The sequence below is a fragment of the Carettochelys insculpta genome, chromosome 2 (assembly GCF_033958435.1).
Source record: "Carettochelys insculpta isolate YL-2023 chromosome 2, ASM3395843v1, whole genome shotgun sequence".
Classification (NCBI taxonomy): domain Eukaryota; kingdom Metazoa; phylum Chordata; order Testudines; family Carettochelyidae; genus Carettochelys; species Carettochelys insculpta.
Genome location: NC_134138.1, coordinates 279,016,654 through 279,037,420, shown reverse-complemented (window position 1 = coordinate 279,037,420; position 20,767 = coordinate 279,016,654). Strand labels below are relative to the sequence as shown.

The window sequence follows — 20,767 nt, the reverse complement described above, 5'->3', positions numbered from 1 at the left end:
AGCTGCATGGCCATTTCAAAGTTTTGGGCTAGTGTAGACACAGCCCTTGTGTCTTGCCCACAACACTCCTATTAATCCAACCCAGAACCAAGTTTGCTGTTTCTGCAACAGTAGCACACTGCTGACTCATATTTAACTTGTGCTCCCCTAGATCCCTTACTGCAGTACTCCTTCCTAGACAGTCGCTTCCCATTGTGTATATGTGTAACTGATTGTTCCTTCCTAAGTGGAGTACTTTGCATTTGCCTTTATTAAACTTTACCTTATTTACCTCAGACCATTTATCCTGTTTGTCCAGATTGTTTTGAATTATGACTTTATCCTCCAAAACACTTGCAACCTCTCCCAGCATGGTATCATCTGCAAATTTGATAAGTGTACTCTCTGTGCCATTATCTAAACTGTTGATGAAGATATTGAACAGAACCAGTCCAAAAACTGAGCCCTGTGGAACTCCACTTGTTATGCCCTTTCAGTATGACTGTGAACCATTAACAACCACACTCTGGCTGTTACTTCCAGAAGAAAGTCCTCCTTTCAGAGGCCCCCCCAGGGCCCCGCTTCTACACAGCGTTTTGGAGTCCGGAAGAACAGTCTTCCAGACTCCAAATCATATGATGTTATGCTAATGAGGCATGGGGAATTTGCATCTGCGCCTCATTAGCATCTTTTGCTCCTTATATTAGCATGCCACTTCCAAAGGAAGTGGCCTGTGTACAAATGGCCTGTGAGAATGGTTATCCATCCAGTTATGCACCCATCTTAGCCCCATCTAAGTTGCATTTCCTTAATTTATAGATAGAAAGGTCACGCAAGACTGTATCAAATGCTTTACTAAAGTCTAGTGTACCACATGTACCGTTTTCCCTTTATCCACAAGAAAGCTATCAGATTGGTTTGACATGGATTTATTTTTTACAGATCCATGCTGGCTGGAACCAATCACCTTATTATCTTCCAGATGTTTGCAGATGAACTCCTTAATTATTTGCACTGTTATTTTTCCCGGTACAGAATTTAAGCTGAGTGGTCTGTAGTTTCCTGGGTTGTCCTCATTTCCCTTTTTATAGAAGGGGGCACTACATTGCCCTTTTCCAGTCTCCTGGAATCTCTCCCATCTTCCACGTGTTTTCATCTCCTTTCTAAAGTAAGTAATCCCAAAACTTTCAAATTCCTTATTCGATATTTTTGCAATGTCCTCTATCATGCTTGCCACCATTTTTGCAGGTAGGTCTGCAGTATTCTTCTGGAGAGGAGTTGACCAGCACTGCACACAGTATTTCACTTGAAACCAGATTGCAGATTTATGTGAATACACGATAATATCCTGTGCATTATTCATCATCTCACTTCTTAAGCATTCTAATATAATTGCTTTTTTGATTACTTCAGCACACGAAGCAGAGGTCTTCATTAAACTATCTACGCTGTTGCCCACATCCCCTTCTTGATTCTATACAGTTTATTTCGAACCCTGTAACATATAATTAGTTAAATTTGTATCTCTCATGTGCATTTATCAACACTGAATTTCATTTGTCACCATGTTGCCCATTCATCTAACTTATTTAGGTATCTCTAAATATTCCTTATGGTCATCTAAGAGCCTGACTAACCTAAGTAATTATGCCCTCTGCACATTTTGCTACCCCACTGTGCATTCCCCTTTCCAGATCAATAATGTATTTTAAAAAAAAAGAAAACCTAGAATGGAAACCACTCTAAAATGCAGCAATACCAGAATGAGACTGCTCTGACAGTTCAGAAGTGAGTGGCTATAGCTCTGCAGAACCTTACAATGCCAGACAACTACCAGTGCACCGGCAATCAATTCAGAGTGCGAAAATCTACAGTGGGGGCTGCTGTCATTTGGGCAGCCAAGGCAAATAATACCCTTCTGCTACAAAGGACAGTGACTCTGGGAAGTCTTCAGGACACAGTGGATGGTTTTACCATGATGGAATTCTCTGAGGCATGGTGATAGATGGAATGGGCATCCCTATCATGGCACCAGACCACCTTCCACAGAGTACATAAACTACAAGTGGTACTTTCCCTGGTGTTGCAGGCATTGGTGGATCACAGGGGCTGTTTCACCGACATCAGCCTGGTATGGCCAGGAAAGGTGCACGATTTGCACATCTTTAGGAACTCTGCTCTGTTCAGAAAGCTGCAGAATGGAACCTGATTCTCAGAATAGAAAATCACCATTGGAGACATGGACATGCCAGTGGTGGTCGTGGGAAATCCAGCTTACCCCTTGCTTCCTCGGCTCACAAAGCCAGGCACAGGAATCCTAGACCACAGTAAGGAATTGTTCAACTACAAACTGAGCCAAGTGTAGAATAGTAGCAGAATGTCCATTTGGCTATTTAAAACTCAGGAGCCTCCTGTTTCAGTTTCCTGTGCATTTGACTATTTAAGCTCAGGAGCCTCCTGATTCAGTTAAACCTCAGCAAAAGCAACATACCCTTTTGGGTGTAGCCTGTTGTGTGCTCCATAACTGTGAGAGTAAGGGGGAAATTTTCATGCCAAGCTGGAAGGCCAAGGCAGGGCACCTAGCTACTAATTACGAGCAGATGAATACCAGGGCAATTAGGATAGCACAGCAAGGGGTATACTGCTAATCAGGGAGGCTTTGAAAAAAAACTTTATGATTGACCAGACAATACCATGAAGGAGGTGCTCCCTGCATGATGTATGCTGGCCTTGTGCAACACAAGCAATAAAGACACTGGTTTTGAGGGCTCACTTGTTTTTATTTTAGGGACAAAAATGTAGCACACAGTAAAGGAGTTCATGGCAGGGGCTTTGGAGGTAAATAAGCAAGGGCAAGAGGTATTTTATCATCACAGGTGGAGGAATGTCAGCCATCTGCTCTAAGAAGTATCACTGGAAGTAGAATGCAAGGCTGCCCTTGTCTTTCTCCCTCCCGCACCCACATTCTAGGGCACCAATGAGGGAAGAGTACAGAACATGGTGAGGGAAGAATGTGGTCCACCATGGGCAACACCTCCTCCTGGGTATGGACTTCATGCTCTCCCAGTGCTCTCCTCTCCTCCCAGTCCACTTTCCTGTCCTCCAGTGTGGTTGTTCTGCATGCATTTAACTGTGCCCTGTCTGTGCAGGAGGCTTGCATGTGCTCTAGGAACATATCTTCCTGCATTCATTTTCTCCTCTGTATCTTGTGTTGTTAATAGCTGGAAGCAGGTAAAGATCAGTGGTCAAAGAGCACGCTCTTGAGCACACAGCAACAAAATGCAAGTGAAGGCCCGACATTAGGGAGATACATTTACTGTAGATGAGATAAGTTTTCCAACACACAAAGTAATTTCATTAAAGAGACTCTGTGTCAAACAACAGCGATGTGTTATGTACAAGGACAAATTTTGGCTGTTAAGCATCCTCTGTGCAGCAGGTACTACGCAGATCTTAATGGACCTGCTTGACTCAGTTTGCTGCCAGTGATGGTAAAGCATGGAGGCATGCTTTCAAGCCAGTGACTCCAAGAGCAGTTTCTGTGGCTTTGCACAAAATCACTGTAGTCTAGGGCTGGATCACCTCTATGAAATCATCCCAGCCAAGCTGGGACTTAAAAACCTCTAGGGCTGGAGATTCCACCACCTCTCTAGGGCCGTGTCTACACTAGCCCCAAACTTCGAAATGGCCACGCAAATGGCCAATTCGAAGTTTACTAATGAAGCACTCAAATGCATATTCAGCGCTTCATTAGCATGCGGGAAGCCACGGCACTTCGAAATTGACACGCCTCGATGCCGCGCGTCTCGTCCCAACAGGACTCCTTTTCAAAAGGGCCCTGCCTGCTTCGAAGTCCCCTTATTCCCATCAGCTCATGAGAATAAGGGGACTTCGAAGTAGGCGGGGTCCTTTGGAAAAGGAGCCCCGTCAGGACGAGCCGCACGGCGGCGAGGTGCATCAATTTCGAAGTGCCGCGGCCGCCTGCATGCTAATGAAGCGCTGAATATGTATTTCAGTGCTTCATTAGTAAACTTCGAAATGGCCATTTGCGTGGCCATTTCGAAGTTTGGGGCTAGTGTAGACGTAGCCTAGGTAACACATTCCAGCATTTCACCACCATCCTGGCAAAACAGTTTTTCCTAATATCCAACCTACACCTCCCCTGCTGTAGCTTCAGACCATTGCTCCTTGTTCTGCCGTCCGTCACTACTGAGAACAGCCTCTCTCTATCCTCTTTAGAGCCTCACTTTAGTAAGCTGAAGGCTGCTACGAAATTGCCTCTCACTCTTCTCATATGCAAACTAAATAAGCCCAAGTCCTTCAGTCTTTTCCCATGGGTCACGTGCTCCACCTTGCAATCATTTTCACTTCCCTCCACTGAATCCGCTTCAATGCATCCACATGCTTTCTATTCTTGGGAGTCCAGAATTGGACACAATATTCCAGATGAAGCCTCAACAGTGCTGAATAGAGGTACAGCACCTGCCACAGATCATACCTAACTGTCTTATCCCACCTATAGTACAATTAAAAATGAGAACTCATCAGAGGTTCCCTCTTCGCCATCAGGGTCACGCTGCAAAATACCCTGGGTGGGAATGAGATCCAAAGATAAAAAAATTCCTGGCTGTTGGTGAGACCAGGTGCTCCATTCACCTGAAGACCATTACTGTCCTCCTCCTCTACCATGTCTTTCCTGGTGTTGCCAGAGGCTGCCGGAGGAATCTCTTGGGAGGCATCCCTGGACTCTTTGGGGACAGTGATTGGGTCCCTCCTTAGAATCCCATACAGCTGCTCAGAGAAGTGGCATGTGTGCAGTGATGATCCAGAACATCTGTTTGTTTCCTGTGTCTCTAGTATGCCTGTCAGAGCTCCTTTATTTTCATGTGGCACTGACGGGCATCCCTGGTGTATCCTGTTTCCCCCAGGTCCTATGAAATCTTGGCATAGATGCCTGTGTTTCTTTTGCGGCTTCCCAGTTCTGCCAACACAGCTTCATCCCCTGACACAGCAGTAAACTCTTGGTTCTCCTGCATGCTCCATTCCGGAGCTTGTCTGTGACCGTGAGAATTCATAGCCATATGTGCTCAAGGTGTGCTGCCTGCTCTGCTCACCATGCTGGCCAAACAGGAAATTAAATTCAAACTTTCTTGGTCTGTTTCCTGCACACCTGGAGAACAGTGGAGCCGAAAGTACTGGCCAGAGTGGTCACACTGGAGCTCTGTGGAACACCTCCTGAAGGCCAAGAACACTGAATTTCACAACACTCTGTCTGCATTACCCTAAAGTCCATCATGAAAGGGCAACTTTGGGTTACACCTCATGAAAAGCTCGAGTACCAAAGTCAATGTTAGGAGCTCTTAAAGTCAGCGCAACAAATGCTGTACTGTGGACTGATTGTTTAGAAAATCGACCTAAGTCAACTATGTTTGATCTAACACCCTACTTTAGATCAGGCCTTACTTTACCCCATTTACTCCTGGTGGTACAGTGGATGCACTTATTTTTTCTTAGACTTCCTATTTTTGTTGTCATGAGTTATAAATACTAAAACAAGAGATTTACATTGAAAATTCAGATGATGTCATCATGGGTATCAAGTGTCAACAATTACTGTGGCAGGTAGCATAAAACAACCCACAGTTAAGAATGCATATCATAGCCAATATCTGGATCAGAGATGGAAAGAACAAAGGAAGACAGAGGTCTGCATTTATACAACTTCTCTAGTCTGTGTGTGTTACTTCAGGATACATACTGCCACACTCAACATAGCGCAGTATTCCAGTTCCAATACCTCTCATTATGAATGGGGTAAAAGAACCTTCAAAAAAGGCCCTTATTTTGAACTTCAGCGTCATTTGGTAATTCATGTAATTTACTGCCCATAAGTTACTAAAACTTCTTTCTTTCAATGCTTAGAAACCAAACCTCACAATTCCTCCACAATTAAACTTTCAGCCTTCCAGAAAACAGCATAAGATTGTAGTTGTTTAATACCTTTTTTTTGTACAATCTTGTAAAGTTGCGGTATTGGTATCATCTCCACACACCGACCAATTACTATACAACCGGGATGATTCCAGAGGTGGTGATGTACCTGTGATCCCTCCTAATAACGGGGAGAATAACTGAGTGTCCATTTTTTGTTTCTGTCTGTTTACCTGTACTGAAAAGAGAGTGAAGAGCTTTACAATGTGCAGTGTTTATATAAATCAACAATAAGGGAATATCTGAAAAAAGGAAGGTTTTTTAAAAAGAAGTAATATTTTTCTTTTTGAAAACTTTGTGCAAATCCACACAAGACGTTACTAAAAATTCAGGTGTTATTTAAATCAGACTTTTATTTTAAAAATAAACCTATTTAAATTTGAAATTTTGAGAACTTATATTAAGGCCTAAACTTAGTATGCTCCTTTAAAACACATTAACTAAATAATATTCAAGCAATACTGTACATGGTTATACTGAAATTTTACAGTAACTCAAATCACTGAAGTGTTGGAATTCACTGTGCTTGGCATCTGGAAGGGCATTTGTTGAAGTGTTAACCAGATCCTGATAACAGTAGGCTCTTTCACAACTGCAGAGAGAATACTTTCTTTATTTCAGTTTATTCAACTAGTTTGTTCATTGAAAACTAAGAAACTGATCCAGTTTTTTTTTTAAAAAAGGCAGGAAAACTTGTTTTCTTTTTCTAGTCTGTGCATAAAAACTAGGTGAGAAAGGATGAGAGCTACTCTTTCAAAAATATGAAAGACATGGCAAGAAACAATCAGTTCAATTAACTAACTACAGATAATACTTCCTATATTAATCAGATCAGGTTTAAATGCAAAATACATATTTATAAACTTACATTTTAAAAGTAGGAAGCTCATTTAAGGTAATTTTATTTAACCTAAAACAATTTTAAAATGCTATTTTGGGTACTGTTATTCAATAACCAGTTTCTATCCCAATGCAGCTTGACATAAATCACAAGTAAAATAAGCATGCTGTAACTTTTCAGCTGGCTTGAGGACATACTCACTGATTGGGAATGGCCAAACGGGAACAAGAGACAGGATGAAGAACATCAAATAACTTGAGAGAACTTCTCTGAATTACTTTGAGAGGCATATCTAACATCTCTGCCAGTCCTTTAAGGGTGTTCCAACAGACTTTGAAAGTAGGCTGTGGAAGGAGTAGATGGTGCTACACCTGTATTTGGTGATGAAAGTGAACTAGCCAAAGGAATGGGTTGGTCCTTCGTTGTCCTCCTTGAGGTTCCTGTTCAACTTCTTGGATGAATTCTGGTTAAAGAGGTGTGCTATACTAGATTGTTCTTTAAGTAGAGGTGGCTTATTCTCAGACCTGGGTCTCAGTGAATAAGTAACATGAAAATGCTGAGGATTCCATACTGATCTGCACCCCAAGACTGCATTTCCTATAGGAAAAGCATACCATAACACAGAATGCAAGGTGCCTGAAACCTGTCAGAAGCATGAGATCTGTGACAAGGAGGACTGCTTTCTAGGTCTCTTTCAGGAACCAGTCAGGGAGATGAGGAGAAAATCTACAAGAAGCACTTGTACAATCACAGACAAAGATACAGACTAGCAGTACTCTACCCATGATGGTAAATATATCTGAGAGGTTGTAACAGACTGTGGAGATCTAGACACTAGTTACTGAAAAACAGATACTGGTACCACAGACAACTACCTAAGGGTGATTATTTTGTAACTGATACCTTTGGTTCCCATAAGAGAAAGAACGTGAATGCACTAGATAATGGAGAATATCAAAACTAGCAGATTCCAGTACAGTAAATCCTCAAAACACTTAAACCCCTGCTTTAATGCAAGTTAAGCACAACTTGAAGCTGCTCTGCAACTGTGAGCCTGCCTACGTGCCTGCACATGCGGGCAGCTAGGCAAGCTACAAGTCCCTTCTCCCTGCCTTCTACCACATGGCTGGTCAGCTTCCCAGGTCGCACAAGCAGCGGGGAGACAAGAACCAGGCTGCTCTCTGGTTCCTGGCCTCCCACCACTCTGGGAGCCAGAAAACTGACCTGGTGGACTGTAGCCTGGTTCCCATCTCCCCACTAACTTGTACAAAAGTCTGAGTTACGTGGGGGTTACAGGAACACAACCCCCACGTAACTCAAGGGTTTACTATATTAGAGTGTTCACTATGTTCTCGGAGGTTGTGAAGGCAGACTGCATTGAGAGAGAGAAGAATCTGTACCAAGTTGAGCCGAGCTCCATAGTACCAATGTGGATCTCTTAATAGGGTGTCATACTGAAAAATCTCTGGCTTCAATACTCGAAAAATGTATCTATCACTGATAATTGTCAATACAGCACTGAATGGAAGAAGAGCTTCCCTAGTCCCTGAAGATTCAAAAAGCTGATCAGATTTGGAAAGAACAAGCTTGGAGATATAACACTTGTTGCTCTGATACCTCTTCTTACCTGGTGCTGTTCACAGCAACCAGTGCCAAACACCACCTGAAGATCTCTGCTCCTTCCTACCATGGACAGGAGTCAGACGGATTGACCCAAAGAAAGGCTGAAAAAGACATGTTTTTGAGAAGCCTGAGGTCTCTTAGAGCACTAGGCCTACTAGACACCCTGACTAAGACCTCTGATATCTGAAGCACTAACAGAAACCAGCTTTAGAAAACAAAGATGATTTTGATAAGGGACTTCAAATTTGGGAAAACTCGCTGGCTTTTCCATCAGAAACATTTTCAGTGGGCATTGCTAACTCTCTGCATATATGTAGAAAACAATTTGCAAACTGAACTTTTTTTCGTAATATGCAGTTCCCCTAAACAAACAAGAAAATTAATATGGCCGTTATTCACAGGCTCAGATTCACAGGCACTGATCATTTTAAAGCCCAGAGACAGAGTCAACCTTGAGACCTGCACCTCAGTTCCAGGAAAAGATTCAAACAAAAAATAATTTTTGCCTTTTAGAGCCGGAGGGGGCACTGGCCCCTAAATAAAATGTATAGGCTACACAGTACAGTAGCTAACTCACTAAGTAACTATACCAAACAATCTAAGAAATTACAGGGATGCAGGATACCTTGTAGCTCTCCCTTGCTGTCATGAGCAGCAACAAGGTATTGAGTGCCAGCTCCACTCTTTATAGTCTTGGGAAGGGCAGAAGTGAATAGATGATGTACAAGACTCCACTATGAATACAGCTGAATAAAATATTCTGGGCTTGAACACAAGGTGTGCACACCCTGACAATGGGATCCATATGGACAAATGCTTGAAGAGGTTATTTATAGGGTTCTTGGAGAAGACTCAGCGTATACTTGCTACGCAAGAAAGCAGCTAAAAAAATTCTTGTGGATGACTGGCTAACCTGGTCAATTAATAATTGTAATGATCAGAGATTTCAGCTGCATTTGTTTCTGTGAGTTGTGGTGCCTAAAGCCTTGGATAGGTATCTCTCAGTTTTATATTAAAATCAAAATAAATACAGAAGTCAACAGTCTTCAATCCACTGTCTCTCAAGTATATTGCTAGGATATTCCCTCCACGGCACAGGAGAATCTATGTACTCCCATCTGTTCAGCTGCTTTAAATTTCCTTATTAAGTCTGTAAGAAACCAGAATACTAAAGCCCTGAATTTTGCAAGACCTATGCCTGAGTTTGATTTGATAGTAAACACAATACTTTTATCTTCCCCACTTTGACAAACAGATAGACGTGGCTGTGCAGAAAAGGCACTTACCCTGAGTGGACTGGACAGCATCTTGACATTAGAGGACAAACGCAGTGTAACTGTTGTTCTTTGGGATGTGTTGCTTATGTCCATTCCAGGCTATCTGTGTGCACACCACATGCACAGTTGCTGGAGATTTTTCCCTCAGTGAGATCCGTAGGGCCAGGCCTAGCACCCCCTGGAGCCCTGTGCATGTGCCAGTGACTCTGCACTCTCTCAGTTCCTTATTACAAGTAATTCAAACAGAGGGTAGGTCATGGAACTGACATGAGCAACACATCTCACAGAACAGTTACTAAGAGTTAGGAACTGTTTTTTCTCCAAGTGCTATTTCAGGCTAAGTGACTCACAAACAGCATTCTTGGAGATGGGCTCCAAGTTCATGTCTGTACTGACTGCAACACTGCTCCCCTAAAACAAGCATTGTCACTGGCCCATTGGATGATGGCACAGTGGGATGCAAAGCTCTGAATCAATGACTGCAGCATGGTCCCGTAGATGACCTGATTGGTATCTCCACAAGGAGGAAAGCTAACAAAGACTGATTTCTTGCAAAATGGGTTGTCAAAATAGTTGAAAGTGGGACATTCACCTGCTGATAGCAAGCTTGCATGCAGGAGGTTACCCAGGACAAGATAATTTGGGATGACACCCATAGACCTTTCATCCTGTTTATCAGGGCAACAAAAAGCTCCACAGACCTTCAAACACCTTAGTTCTTTTGATACAGACAGCCAAGAGCCATCTAACATTATGTAGCTGATATTCTACAACAATCTTGTGAGGCTTTGAAGGGACTATAGGCAGAAAAACATCCTGCTTATTGCAAACCGCAACACCACCCGTGAGCCTTGACAAAACTAGATTTAAGTCCCTCAGTGACATCAGGGTATGCATCCGGGGTAGAGCCTTTCTAAACCTTTCAGAAATCTGACTGTGACCCTGTGGGAAGACTGATCTGCTCTGGACCAGATCATGGAAGGCCCAGATGGCTGCCAAGTAAATCTTGACAGAAGAGAGATTCAAACTCTGGCGCATCAGGTGGTTCAGATAATCCAAGATGGACTGCAATGAGGTTGATATGGAGAAAGATTCAGCCAATGCTCAACAAGTAAAAAGTTTTCACTTGGCCAAGTAGGTAGCCTTGGCAGTATTTCCTGCTACCTAGCAAGACTTGCTGGACCTGTCCCAAGCAGGACCATTAGTTAAGAGTTTAGCCATGCAGAAGCCACAATGCCAGCTAAAGGGAGGTGAGATTCAGGTGAAGCAGTAGGCCTTGGTCCTGTGAAATAAAGTCAAGAAGTTGTGGGATCTCTCACAGAGGTTGTACCAACAGGTCCAGAAATGGGCCAATCCAATGCATGGCCACACTGGAGGTATAGATAACCTTCACCTTGTTTTTCTTTTATTGTGTGATTTTTAGGAGGACCTTGGACTTGTCTACACTACCACCTTCCTTCGAAGGAAGCATAGTAATTAGGGTGTTGGGAGTTTACTAATGAAGTGCTGCCATGCATAGGCCGCACTTCATTAAGCAAATCCCCCCCGCGGCAACTTCGAAGTTTTAAACTTCAAAGTACTGGCACGCGTCTAGCTGCGGCTCACCCGCCGGTACTTTGAAGTGCTGGGGCAACTTCAAAGTCCCCTTACTCCTTGACTTTGAGGAGTGGTGAGCCGCGGGTGAGCCGCGGCTAGACACGTGCTGGTTCTTCGACGTTGCCGTGGGGCGGGGGGGCGGGTTTTGCTTAATGAAGTGCTGCCTATGCAAGGCAGCACTTCATTAGTAAGCTCCCAACACCCTAATTACCATCCTTCCTTCGAAGGAAGGTGATAGTATAGACAAGCCCCTTGTGAATTAGGTGATTAGAGGAAATGTGTACAACAGTCAAGTGCCCATGACAACAGGAAGGTGTTGGACAGAGAACCCTCAGTAAGTCCATGCACTGAGCAAAACCTCAGCCATTTCCTGTTCTGTCTGGGGATTCCCCACTTCTGGCAGATAGTATTGACTACCTCTGAGTGAAGGGATCACTTGTGGTGAAAGGAAAAGGACCTCTGACTTGATCCACCAATGTATTTTGTCCTCCTGCAAGGTGTGCTGCCACAAAGCAAATGGTGTTGTTCACACAAAAGTTCCACTGACAGAGGACCACCTGACACAGGGCTGAGAAGCAATCTCCCCCTTGCCTGTTGACCTAAAAAAAACAAATCAGGGTCATGTCTGTCAGGATTTGCACAACCTTGCCTGACAGCTAGGGCAGAAAACAACTGGAAGGCCAAATGTATCACCCCAAGTTCCCTAATGTTTATGTACACAAAGAGCTCTTCCTGGGACCAGATCCTTTGGATCTGGGGAGCACCGAGATGGGCTCCTTACCTCAGGTGTGATGCACACATAACCAAGGTCACTGATACATATGAAGCAGCAAAGGGCACCCTTTTCATCACCAAACCTGGGTGTATCCACCAAATCAGAGATATTAGCACAGTTGACAGGACAGTGAAAACTGAGTCCAAGTGGTATCTATCCAGGGAGCAGACTGAGGCCAGCAACATCTGTAAGGATCTGGGGCATAACCTCACATATTGCACCATGCAGATATATGCTGTTATGTGACATAGCAGCTTGAGGCATTCCTGAGCAGTCATAAGCAGGTATACTGTGATGTGAGTGATTAAATCTGACAAAATTTGGAACTGAGCTGGTGGTAGGAAGGTCCTGGCTTGTGTGGAGTAGATCACTACCCCTATAATTGATATTCTTTGTACTTAAGATTTCTGTTCATCTTCTAACAGGTCCAATGCCCAAAAGGTGGGCTGTACTATGTCAATGTTGCACTGAACCAGAGCTTGCAATCAGCTTTTGATGGTACAAACCATCAAGGTACAGACAGATTCGTACACCTCAACATCCTAGGTTTCCCTGGCACCACCTGGAGGCAAAACTAGGGACCTCCTTTCATGGTCTCCAGCAAGAGTCCAAGGTGCAGTCCTCTGCGCTGCTGAAGAAGTACCAGTACAGCCTATCACATAAGAAAATCAAATAGTCCAAAGGTGGCACAGTCACAGAAAACCTGAACAAGCAACCTATAAGGATATAGTGAGGATCACATCTCCTCCCATAAATTGCTGACCAATTCTGTTTTGTTTTTAAGACAAGAAATAATTATCACTAAGCATGGATTTATCTCAAGTATTCTCAGTACCAATAGCCTCTGCCTATAGAAATTGCACTGGACAATCTGACTGAACCATTGCATTTCATGGACTCTGGATATAGTCATCATTCTGCATTTTCCAAACATTGGCTCAAACAGAATGAGAGAGTCTCCAATCTAGTCAACAAAAAATAAAGGGAGAAATCAGTGTATAGGTTAAACTAACTGGAAGTGTCTAATATTTAAGTCTTCACTGACCAGCTACATTAAAAAAGAAATGGGAATAAAATATTATTTTCTGCACCATTACACTTCTAGTCTCCAATTCATTTATTCAAGATAGGTAAAAGTGATAACCTAATTAGTTGAACCTACTATGAAGGAATGAACTTTCAAAGGACATTGTGACTGAGTTAACAGAACAGCAGTTGAAGTCAGAATTCAGAAGCTCAGCTGCTGTAGACTGAATAAGGCTTGGTCAGAAATCAAAGGATGAAACCCTTAGTCCTTCCGACTTTAGTGGGGTCATGATTTCACTTTCTCCCTCTTTTTGGTTATTGGGAAGAACAAATACCTCCATCCCCCCAAAACCAAGCTCTCTCATTGTATGCAATTGGTAAAGGAAATATAACGATGACACTCATTCTCTTTCAATGCACATCAAAACAAACATTCAGCTCATTTTTGACAAGCTGTAAATACTGGGACTTAACACTGAGAATTTTGCCCTTGGCAACATAATCAGGCCATGCATGTCTGAGGAGTCAATCTGCTTAGCTGTTAAGAGCCACATCTTACTCTTGGATGTGGGATCACATTTGAAAACTAAGGCCATGGGTACACTTACCAGGGATCAAGACTGCTGTGACTGATTTAACAGATCCAGAGAAAATGCACTAAGTCAACTACAGAGCACTTTCTGATTGACTCCCGTACTCCACTGAAATGAAAATAGTAATGTAAATCAATGGGAGAGTGTCTTCCATTGACGTAGCATGATGCAGACATGCAGTAAGTTGACCTATGATACCTCAGTTCTAGCTATGTTCTTTACATAACTGGAGCGGAGTAACTTAGGTCAATTTACCCCAGTAGTGTAGACAAGGCACAGTGGGAGGGTAGGAGAAGCCTGCTCTTTGTGGATGCCATCAACACTGTGGCAAAAAGGATTGCCAAATGGCCATGCAGAGTATTTAGACTCCCCTGACCCTCTCCTGATTAAGAGGATATGGCTGCAGTATATAATGGAAAAGACTGAAAAGAAACAGTTAACCAGTCTTAGGTGTCCTCCCACATAAAAGTGGGGACAGTTATGCTGACCAGTTTAATAGTTATATACAGCAATACTAAAAAATTTAATCATTGAGGTTTATAAATTACAAGTTAAAATACAGACTACTACCGAATTCCTTCTCTTTACCTCATCCGAACAATTTGAAACAGTGGCTGCTGTTGCTTTTACTATGTTAAATCTGCCTTGTAATGAAACACAAATGTCCAAGCACTTTTTGTTGGCTAAATTCAAGATAGAAATCCTATAGATACATCTGTCCTAGGAAGAAGGTATTCCAACATGTAACAGATTATTACCCATATAGTATTATGCTCATAGGTACCTTGGATGTTATTTTTTAAAACACTAGGTAAAAACTTTTCACAGAGGTGTGATTTTAAGTTGATTATGTTCCTTTTCAATGTAATGTGAGAAAAGGTGTGCTGCCTTTTTAAGTCTGCAGAAAAACCGTTCCAGAGCCTCTATGGCTGCTGACAGCTTTCCCAGCCTGCAGCAGACTAAAACTGCTTAGCATCACCCAGTTATTATTCCCAAGGGACAGCAGTGAAATTCACAAGAACTGCATCACTTTCACTATACTGGCACTTGAGAACCTAACCTGCAGTAGAGATAAATAATAAAACTATTTATTGAACAGGAGCACCCTAACCTTAAACTAGGGAACAGGACAGGTGAGTTGAAGAGATCCTGCCCAACACAGTAACAGCTTCCAAGAGGATGGAAAAGTGGAAAAGTAGCAGAGACTTCCTTTCACCACATCCACCCTTGGGGTAGCTTGATGGCTGTGGTATAGCAGTGAAATCTAGGGACATCAGATTTGTAGGACTCCCACCATTCTGAGATGCCCATTTTTCCTTAGCCTTTATACCCTGATTGTCATCAAGGATGCATAGTACCTATTGTGTTGGTGATTTTCTTTTTCATGAGTGACTCAAAAGTGGAAGCGGAGAGAAAATAAATTCATTTTGCATTACCGATGAGCATTTATTTAATGGTAAGAACTTCTCGTGACTATTTGTCAAAATATCTTGCCAAAGAAGCTCATAATCATCATCAGAGGCTCTTGAGGCCAGACTAGATGCAGAATTGTTCACTCTTTTGCACAGTTATCCAAATGGAGAGACTAGAGAGACCCTTTCCACCTCTAACATATAAGAAAACTAAAGACATGTCATATAGGGTTAACGTACATTTCAGTGTGGAAAAAAAACAAACCATAGGAGAATTCCATTTATACTTAAACAAGCAATTACTTTGGATTCACCTGTGGTTTGTAATGACCGACAGTGGCACTTTGTTTGACCATATCTTTGCTGTTAGTACACAAATTCTCTTTTCCCTAGTTTGTACCATTGCCATATAAGCAGAAATTCAGAATTTTAAGCACAGGTGTAGCCTATTCAAAGGCAATTAAACAGGACATGCGATGGTTAGCAATTTTAACCAGAAACAACATAAGCATTATAAGAAAACAAATGTATGTATTATTCAGAAGGACAAAAACCTGAAACAGAACTAAAGATAACCTGTTATTAACTGAGTAAATGAAGTACAGGCAAAATGACAGTACTATATTCTAATCCAAGGCTTGAAAAATGCACTCATCCAGCTCAAACTGGGATTTTTTTCTTGACAACTTCCACAACTTCCTCCAGTATTTTTATCACACTGTAAAATCCTAAATTCAGACAAATCATCTACAGTGTTTATGCCAACCAACACAGCTATAAAATACCAGCACTCTCATTCAGACTATGATTGGTCTTGCCTACTGAAACTAAGGTCTTGTCTATACTTGAAAGGTAGCTTGGATTAAGGTAAAGCGTGAATTTAGACCTAAACAGCTGTTCAACTAAATAGAATGAATGTCAACACATGAAGTTATTCAGGAACAGTTAATCAGGACCAGAGGATTTTTCATGAGCGCTATTAAAGTTTAATAGCCCATTCTAAAGGCTGATTCATTTGAGCTTTTAAAATGAGATTAAGGCCATGTCTACACTCCAGAGTTTACACAGGCACAGCTGTAAGATCTCCTGTGCCAAAAGAGCTCGCCCATTGACATAATTAACCCCACGTACCCCAATTAGTGGCAGTATTGGCAGGAAACATTCTCCCACAGCACTGTCCACACTAGCACTCTGGTCAGTGCAATTTATGTCAGGAAGGTGGTTTTTTCAGTAATAAAGACAACAGTGTTAATGCAGATATAGTGAAAGATAGAAAAGTAAAAGATTTCAGAAGAACTTTCTTCTCCCCACACTTTTCTTACCTTACAGATCATTAAGAGAATAATATTTTCCAGTCATTTTCTTTTGATTAATTTACTTCTATTTTAGGTTATTTTAGTTCATTTCAATTCCTCTTTTGTTTGCTATTTTTGATATACCCAAAACAAAGAATGTACTGAAACATTCTTTCTATTAAACTTCCTCCCACAATGGGCAGACAAGTTGCCAGATGACACCCCATGAAAGCTAACACGGATCCATGTAATAAGCTATGGTGTTAGCCATCTTTAGATATGCTCACAGATTGTTGTAATGTTTGTCTCGGCTAGATACAGCACAAGTGTGAACATGAGCTGTGACAATAGAATAGGTGTGGGTGCACTTTCATGAGTTAGGTGACCCCTGGTTAACTATCCTGCCATTGCTTACCATATACTCGTCATGCAGTAAAGATAGGGCCTTACTGATCCAGTAAATAACACGTACAGGATCAGCTATTAGCACATACATCTATATGTAGAAATAAACTTACAAAAAAAGACCAAAAGTCCATCAAATATATCACTACATCTATTACATTCTGATACACTGGACATTTCACAAAAATATAAAAGAAAGAATAAGGCATCTGACCAATTATGCAGTTAGAACATAGGAAACTGCAGGTATTTTATGGCAAGCAAATTATGCCCTAGAACAAGAGACAAAGGGGTAGCATTTCAAATCAGAGCTGAAGCTGTCACACCACATATGCAGAGAGAGGTATCCAACTAAGTACTGTGGCAGCTGTTTGAAAAGATTATGGAACCACCTTTGTATCCTAGCCAACTCTCTCTCTCTCTCTCTCTCTCTCAACAAAATAGATTTTCAATGACCACAGCTTTCAGGGACGTGTTGCTGAGCACTTAATGGCTGACATGCATGCACACTCATTGCACTAGTAGTAAATAATGCTCTGTTTAGAATGCATTTTGGAATACCTTAAGTATAGAAAACATTGCCAGTATAGCTTTCACAAAAGCAAATGCTTTAAAGAAAAAATGACAGCTTGCTGTCACTTAGAAAGATTTCTCTCATCCATACTTCTGCAACTAGCTGCTTCTTTAATAGCAGTAACACTGGGGCAAAGTCCCTTAACTGTTTTTTGTTTGTTTGTTTGTTTTTTGTTGTTTTTGTTGGGGGTTTTTTGTTTTTTTTTAAACCCTCTTGGATTTAATCATGTTAGGTAGGAAGAGACAAACCTCCTTCTTTTGCCCCCTCCCCTCCCCTCCCCTCCAGTCACATAGAAAGGACAAGGGGCCACTTTCTTCTTCCCTACAGCTAAGTGCCTCTTCTGATCCCAACAGAATGGTCGGAGAGTGTGTGCCTCTCGTACTTTCCAGATCTCTAACAAGGTTTGAGAATGATGGACACCCACCAACACTTGTTCACCCCATCTGATCCTTGTGTGTGTGTGTGTGTGTGTGTGTGTGTGTGTGTGTGTGTGTGTGTGTGTGTGTGTGTGTGTTGCACGTGCACTTCCTCAGTCAGTATGAAGGTTGAGCAAGGGAAGAATACTTCAGCACTCCCCACTCCCGTGCCCGTTTTAAGTCCCTCCCAAGTTCTATGCAGGGATCCAGGAAAATGCTCTCTAGCCCCTGAGGCTCCAATTCAGCTTTGGTAATCTAAGAGAATGGTGGGGAACATTTTTCAGGTCAGAGGCCACTGAAACATAGACAAATCAGTCAGGGTCACACAAGTGAGACGTAAAAAAACAAACACAAAAACTCAGCTCATTGACATGGTCTTTGACTACGTGGGAGGGAGGGTCCAGGAACAGGCTTGGAAGGCTGGGGAAGGGAAGGATCTGGGCAGGCGGAGAGTGCAGGGATGGGCTGGAGGGGTAGTGTGACAAGAGGGGTGGGTGTCTGGGTGGGAGGGTGCTTAGAATCGTAGGGCTGGAGGGGACCTCAGGAGGTCGTCTAGTCCAGCCCCTTGCTTCAAGCAGGATCAACCTCCACTAAGTCATCCCAGCCAGGACTTTGTCAAGCCAGGATGTAAAAACCTTAAGGGATGGCAAATCCACCACCTCTCTAGGCAACACATTCCAATGCTTCACCACTGTCTTGGTGAAGTAGTTTTTCCTAATATCTAACCTACACCTCTCCCTCTTTAACTTCAGACCATTACTCCTTGTTCTGCCACCTTGCACCACTGAGAACAGTTTCTCACCCTCCTCGTTAGAGCTCTACTTCAGGAGGTTGAAGACCACTATTAAATCACCCCTAAGTCTTCTCTTCTGTAAACTAAACAAGCCCAAATCTCTCAGCCTATCCTCATAGGTCTTGTGCTCCAGACCCTTAATCATGTTTGGTGCCCTCGGCTGAACCTGCTCCAGCACATCCACATCCTTTTTATACTGGGGGGCCCAAATCTGGACACAATACTCCAGATGTGGCCTCACCAGTGCCGAATAGAGAGGAATAACTACTTCTCTAGATCTGCTCAAAATGTTCCTCCCAATGCACCTTAGTATGCTGTTAGCCTTCTTGGATACAAAGGCACACTGTTTACTCATATCCAGCCTTTCATCCACCTTAACCCTTAGGTCCCTTTACATTGTACTGATGCTGAGCCAGTCGGTCCTCAGCCTATAACAATGTTCGGGATTCTTCTGTCCCAGGTGCAGGACTCTACATTTCTCCTTGTTGAACTGTAACAGATTTCTTTTGGCCTACTCCTCCAATTTATCCAGGTCACTATGGATTCTCTCTCTACCCTCCAACGTATCTACCTCTCACGCTAGTTTTGCATCATCTGCAAACCTGCTGAGGGTGCAATCCAGTCCCTCATCCAGGGTTGCAGAAACAGGCTGGGGTGTGGGTCCAGGTGAGAGGAAAGGTGCAGGAGGTTTTGGGGTCTAGAAGGAAGGGGGTGTGGGAGGGGGTCTGCGAGGGAAGGGGCAGGAGCAGGACACAGGTGGGGAGTCTGGGTGAGGGGGGTCCAGGGTTTGCACTGTTGTTTCTGAAGGGATGGGTCAGGGTAGGAGTGAGGAGTCTGGAAGGGATTGGGCAGAAGCAGTAAAAGTAGGGAGTCAAGGTGGTAGGATGCATGAAGTGGATGGATGGGGGTCTGGGTGGGAGAGGGGCAAAGGAAGGGTGTGTGGTTTGGATGGGAAGGGATGGAAGGTTTGGGATATGGGATCTGGAAAGGAGGGGCACAGGAGCTGTCTCAAGGGATGGGATCTGGGCAATGGACGTGCAGCCTACCTTTACAGCACCCCTGTACACACATGGCTCTGCACCCCCTGTCCCCTACTTCCAGGAACTGCCCTCCACTGCTCTGATTGGCCAGAATTCTGGCCAATCAGAGCAGTGGTAGGAAGCCACAGGGTAAGTTGCTGAGGCTGCTACTGCCACCCTCCCTTCTCCCAGCTGGGGGAACAGCAGTGACTGGCAGTGAAGCCCAGAGCCGCGTGCTGCCCCACAGACCCCAGCTGATCCTGTGGTCTGGATCCAGACACAGCTTGCCTGATCCAGCCTGCGAGGCGTGGGGAGCCAAACCCTCCGCCCCACCCAGGCTGGATGCCATGGAGGGGGGCCCTGAGCCTCAGGATCAGGATCCAGACAAGATCAGAACCACAGGCTGGGAGTTCCTCGCCTCTGATTAAGGCATTACCTGTAAATAGAGTACACACAACCTTTTCCAAATAGAAGAAATGTCAAGTTGACAGCGTCCTTTTAAAGCTGCTAAAAGAGTGTTTCATACCGTTTTCCTCTAAGAAGGTTCTTGGGGTAGGGGTGGGGGTACAAAATGACTCTTTCGGGGGTAAAAGCAATCCATGCTGGCTCTGTCAATGCTTTTGTGGAAATTAATTTGGCCATTTTTGAGTTACCTGAAATATGCAGGTACAGAAAAGGCAGGAAACAAATGTTTTTCCCATTATCTTCCTGCATGCCTTAAAAAACTCAGCAGCAAAATTCTGAAATCTCAGGTTTAGTCACTAAATAATCCCCATTGAGAAATGGGATTTTGTCTAACAAGGTAAATTTCAAATACTTATTACTCATAAATACTCATTTATAAATAAATACTATAAATAAATAAATACTCATTTATTATGCCTTTCTAGTTAGAAGCAGTATGTCTGTGGGTATTCTCTACAGCGCATTGTAAAAATTTCACAAGTTCTGGGCTCTGCATCACTGAATATATCTAGGCCTCCACAGAACAGGCAATTTGAAACAAATACCTTGAGGCAACACAAAAAAGGCTGCCAATCCCCTTAGCATATTTTCAAAAACACCTGAAGTCCAGGAGTAAAGGTCAAAATCTACAATGTAGGAGATGTGGAAAAGGCACAGAGAAGTCTGGGGACTCTGTTTCCAACACAA

The 20,767-nt window shown here is 43.1% G+C and overlaps 1 protein-coding gene across 1 annotated transcript in view; it reads right to left on the bottom strand.

The window, feature by feature from the left end:
* The window catches only part of LOC142008195 (uncharacterized), a 32,983-nt gene extending 26,841 nt beyond the window's left edge, over positions 1-6,142 (bottom strand). The window contains exon 1 of the mRNA XM_074985297.1: positions 5,980-6,142. Coding sequence (XP_074841398.1) covers positions 5,980-6,122 — 143 coding nt within the window. The 5' untranslated portion in view covers positions 6,123-6,142. The remainder of the gene's footprint in view (positions 1-5,979) is intronic.
* Between the last annotated feature and the right edge of the window lie 14,625 nt (positions 6,143-20,767).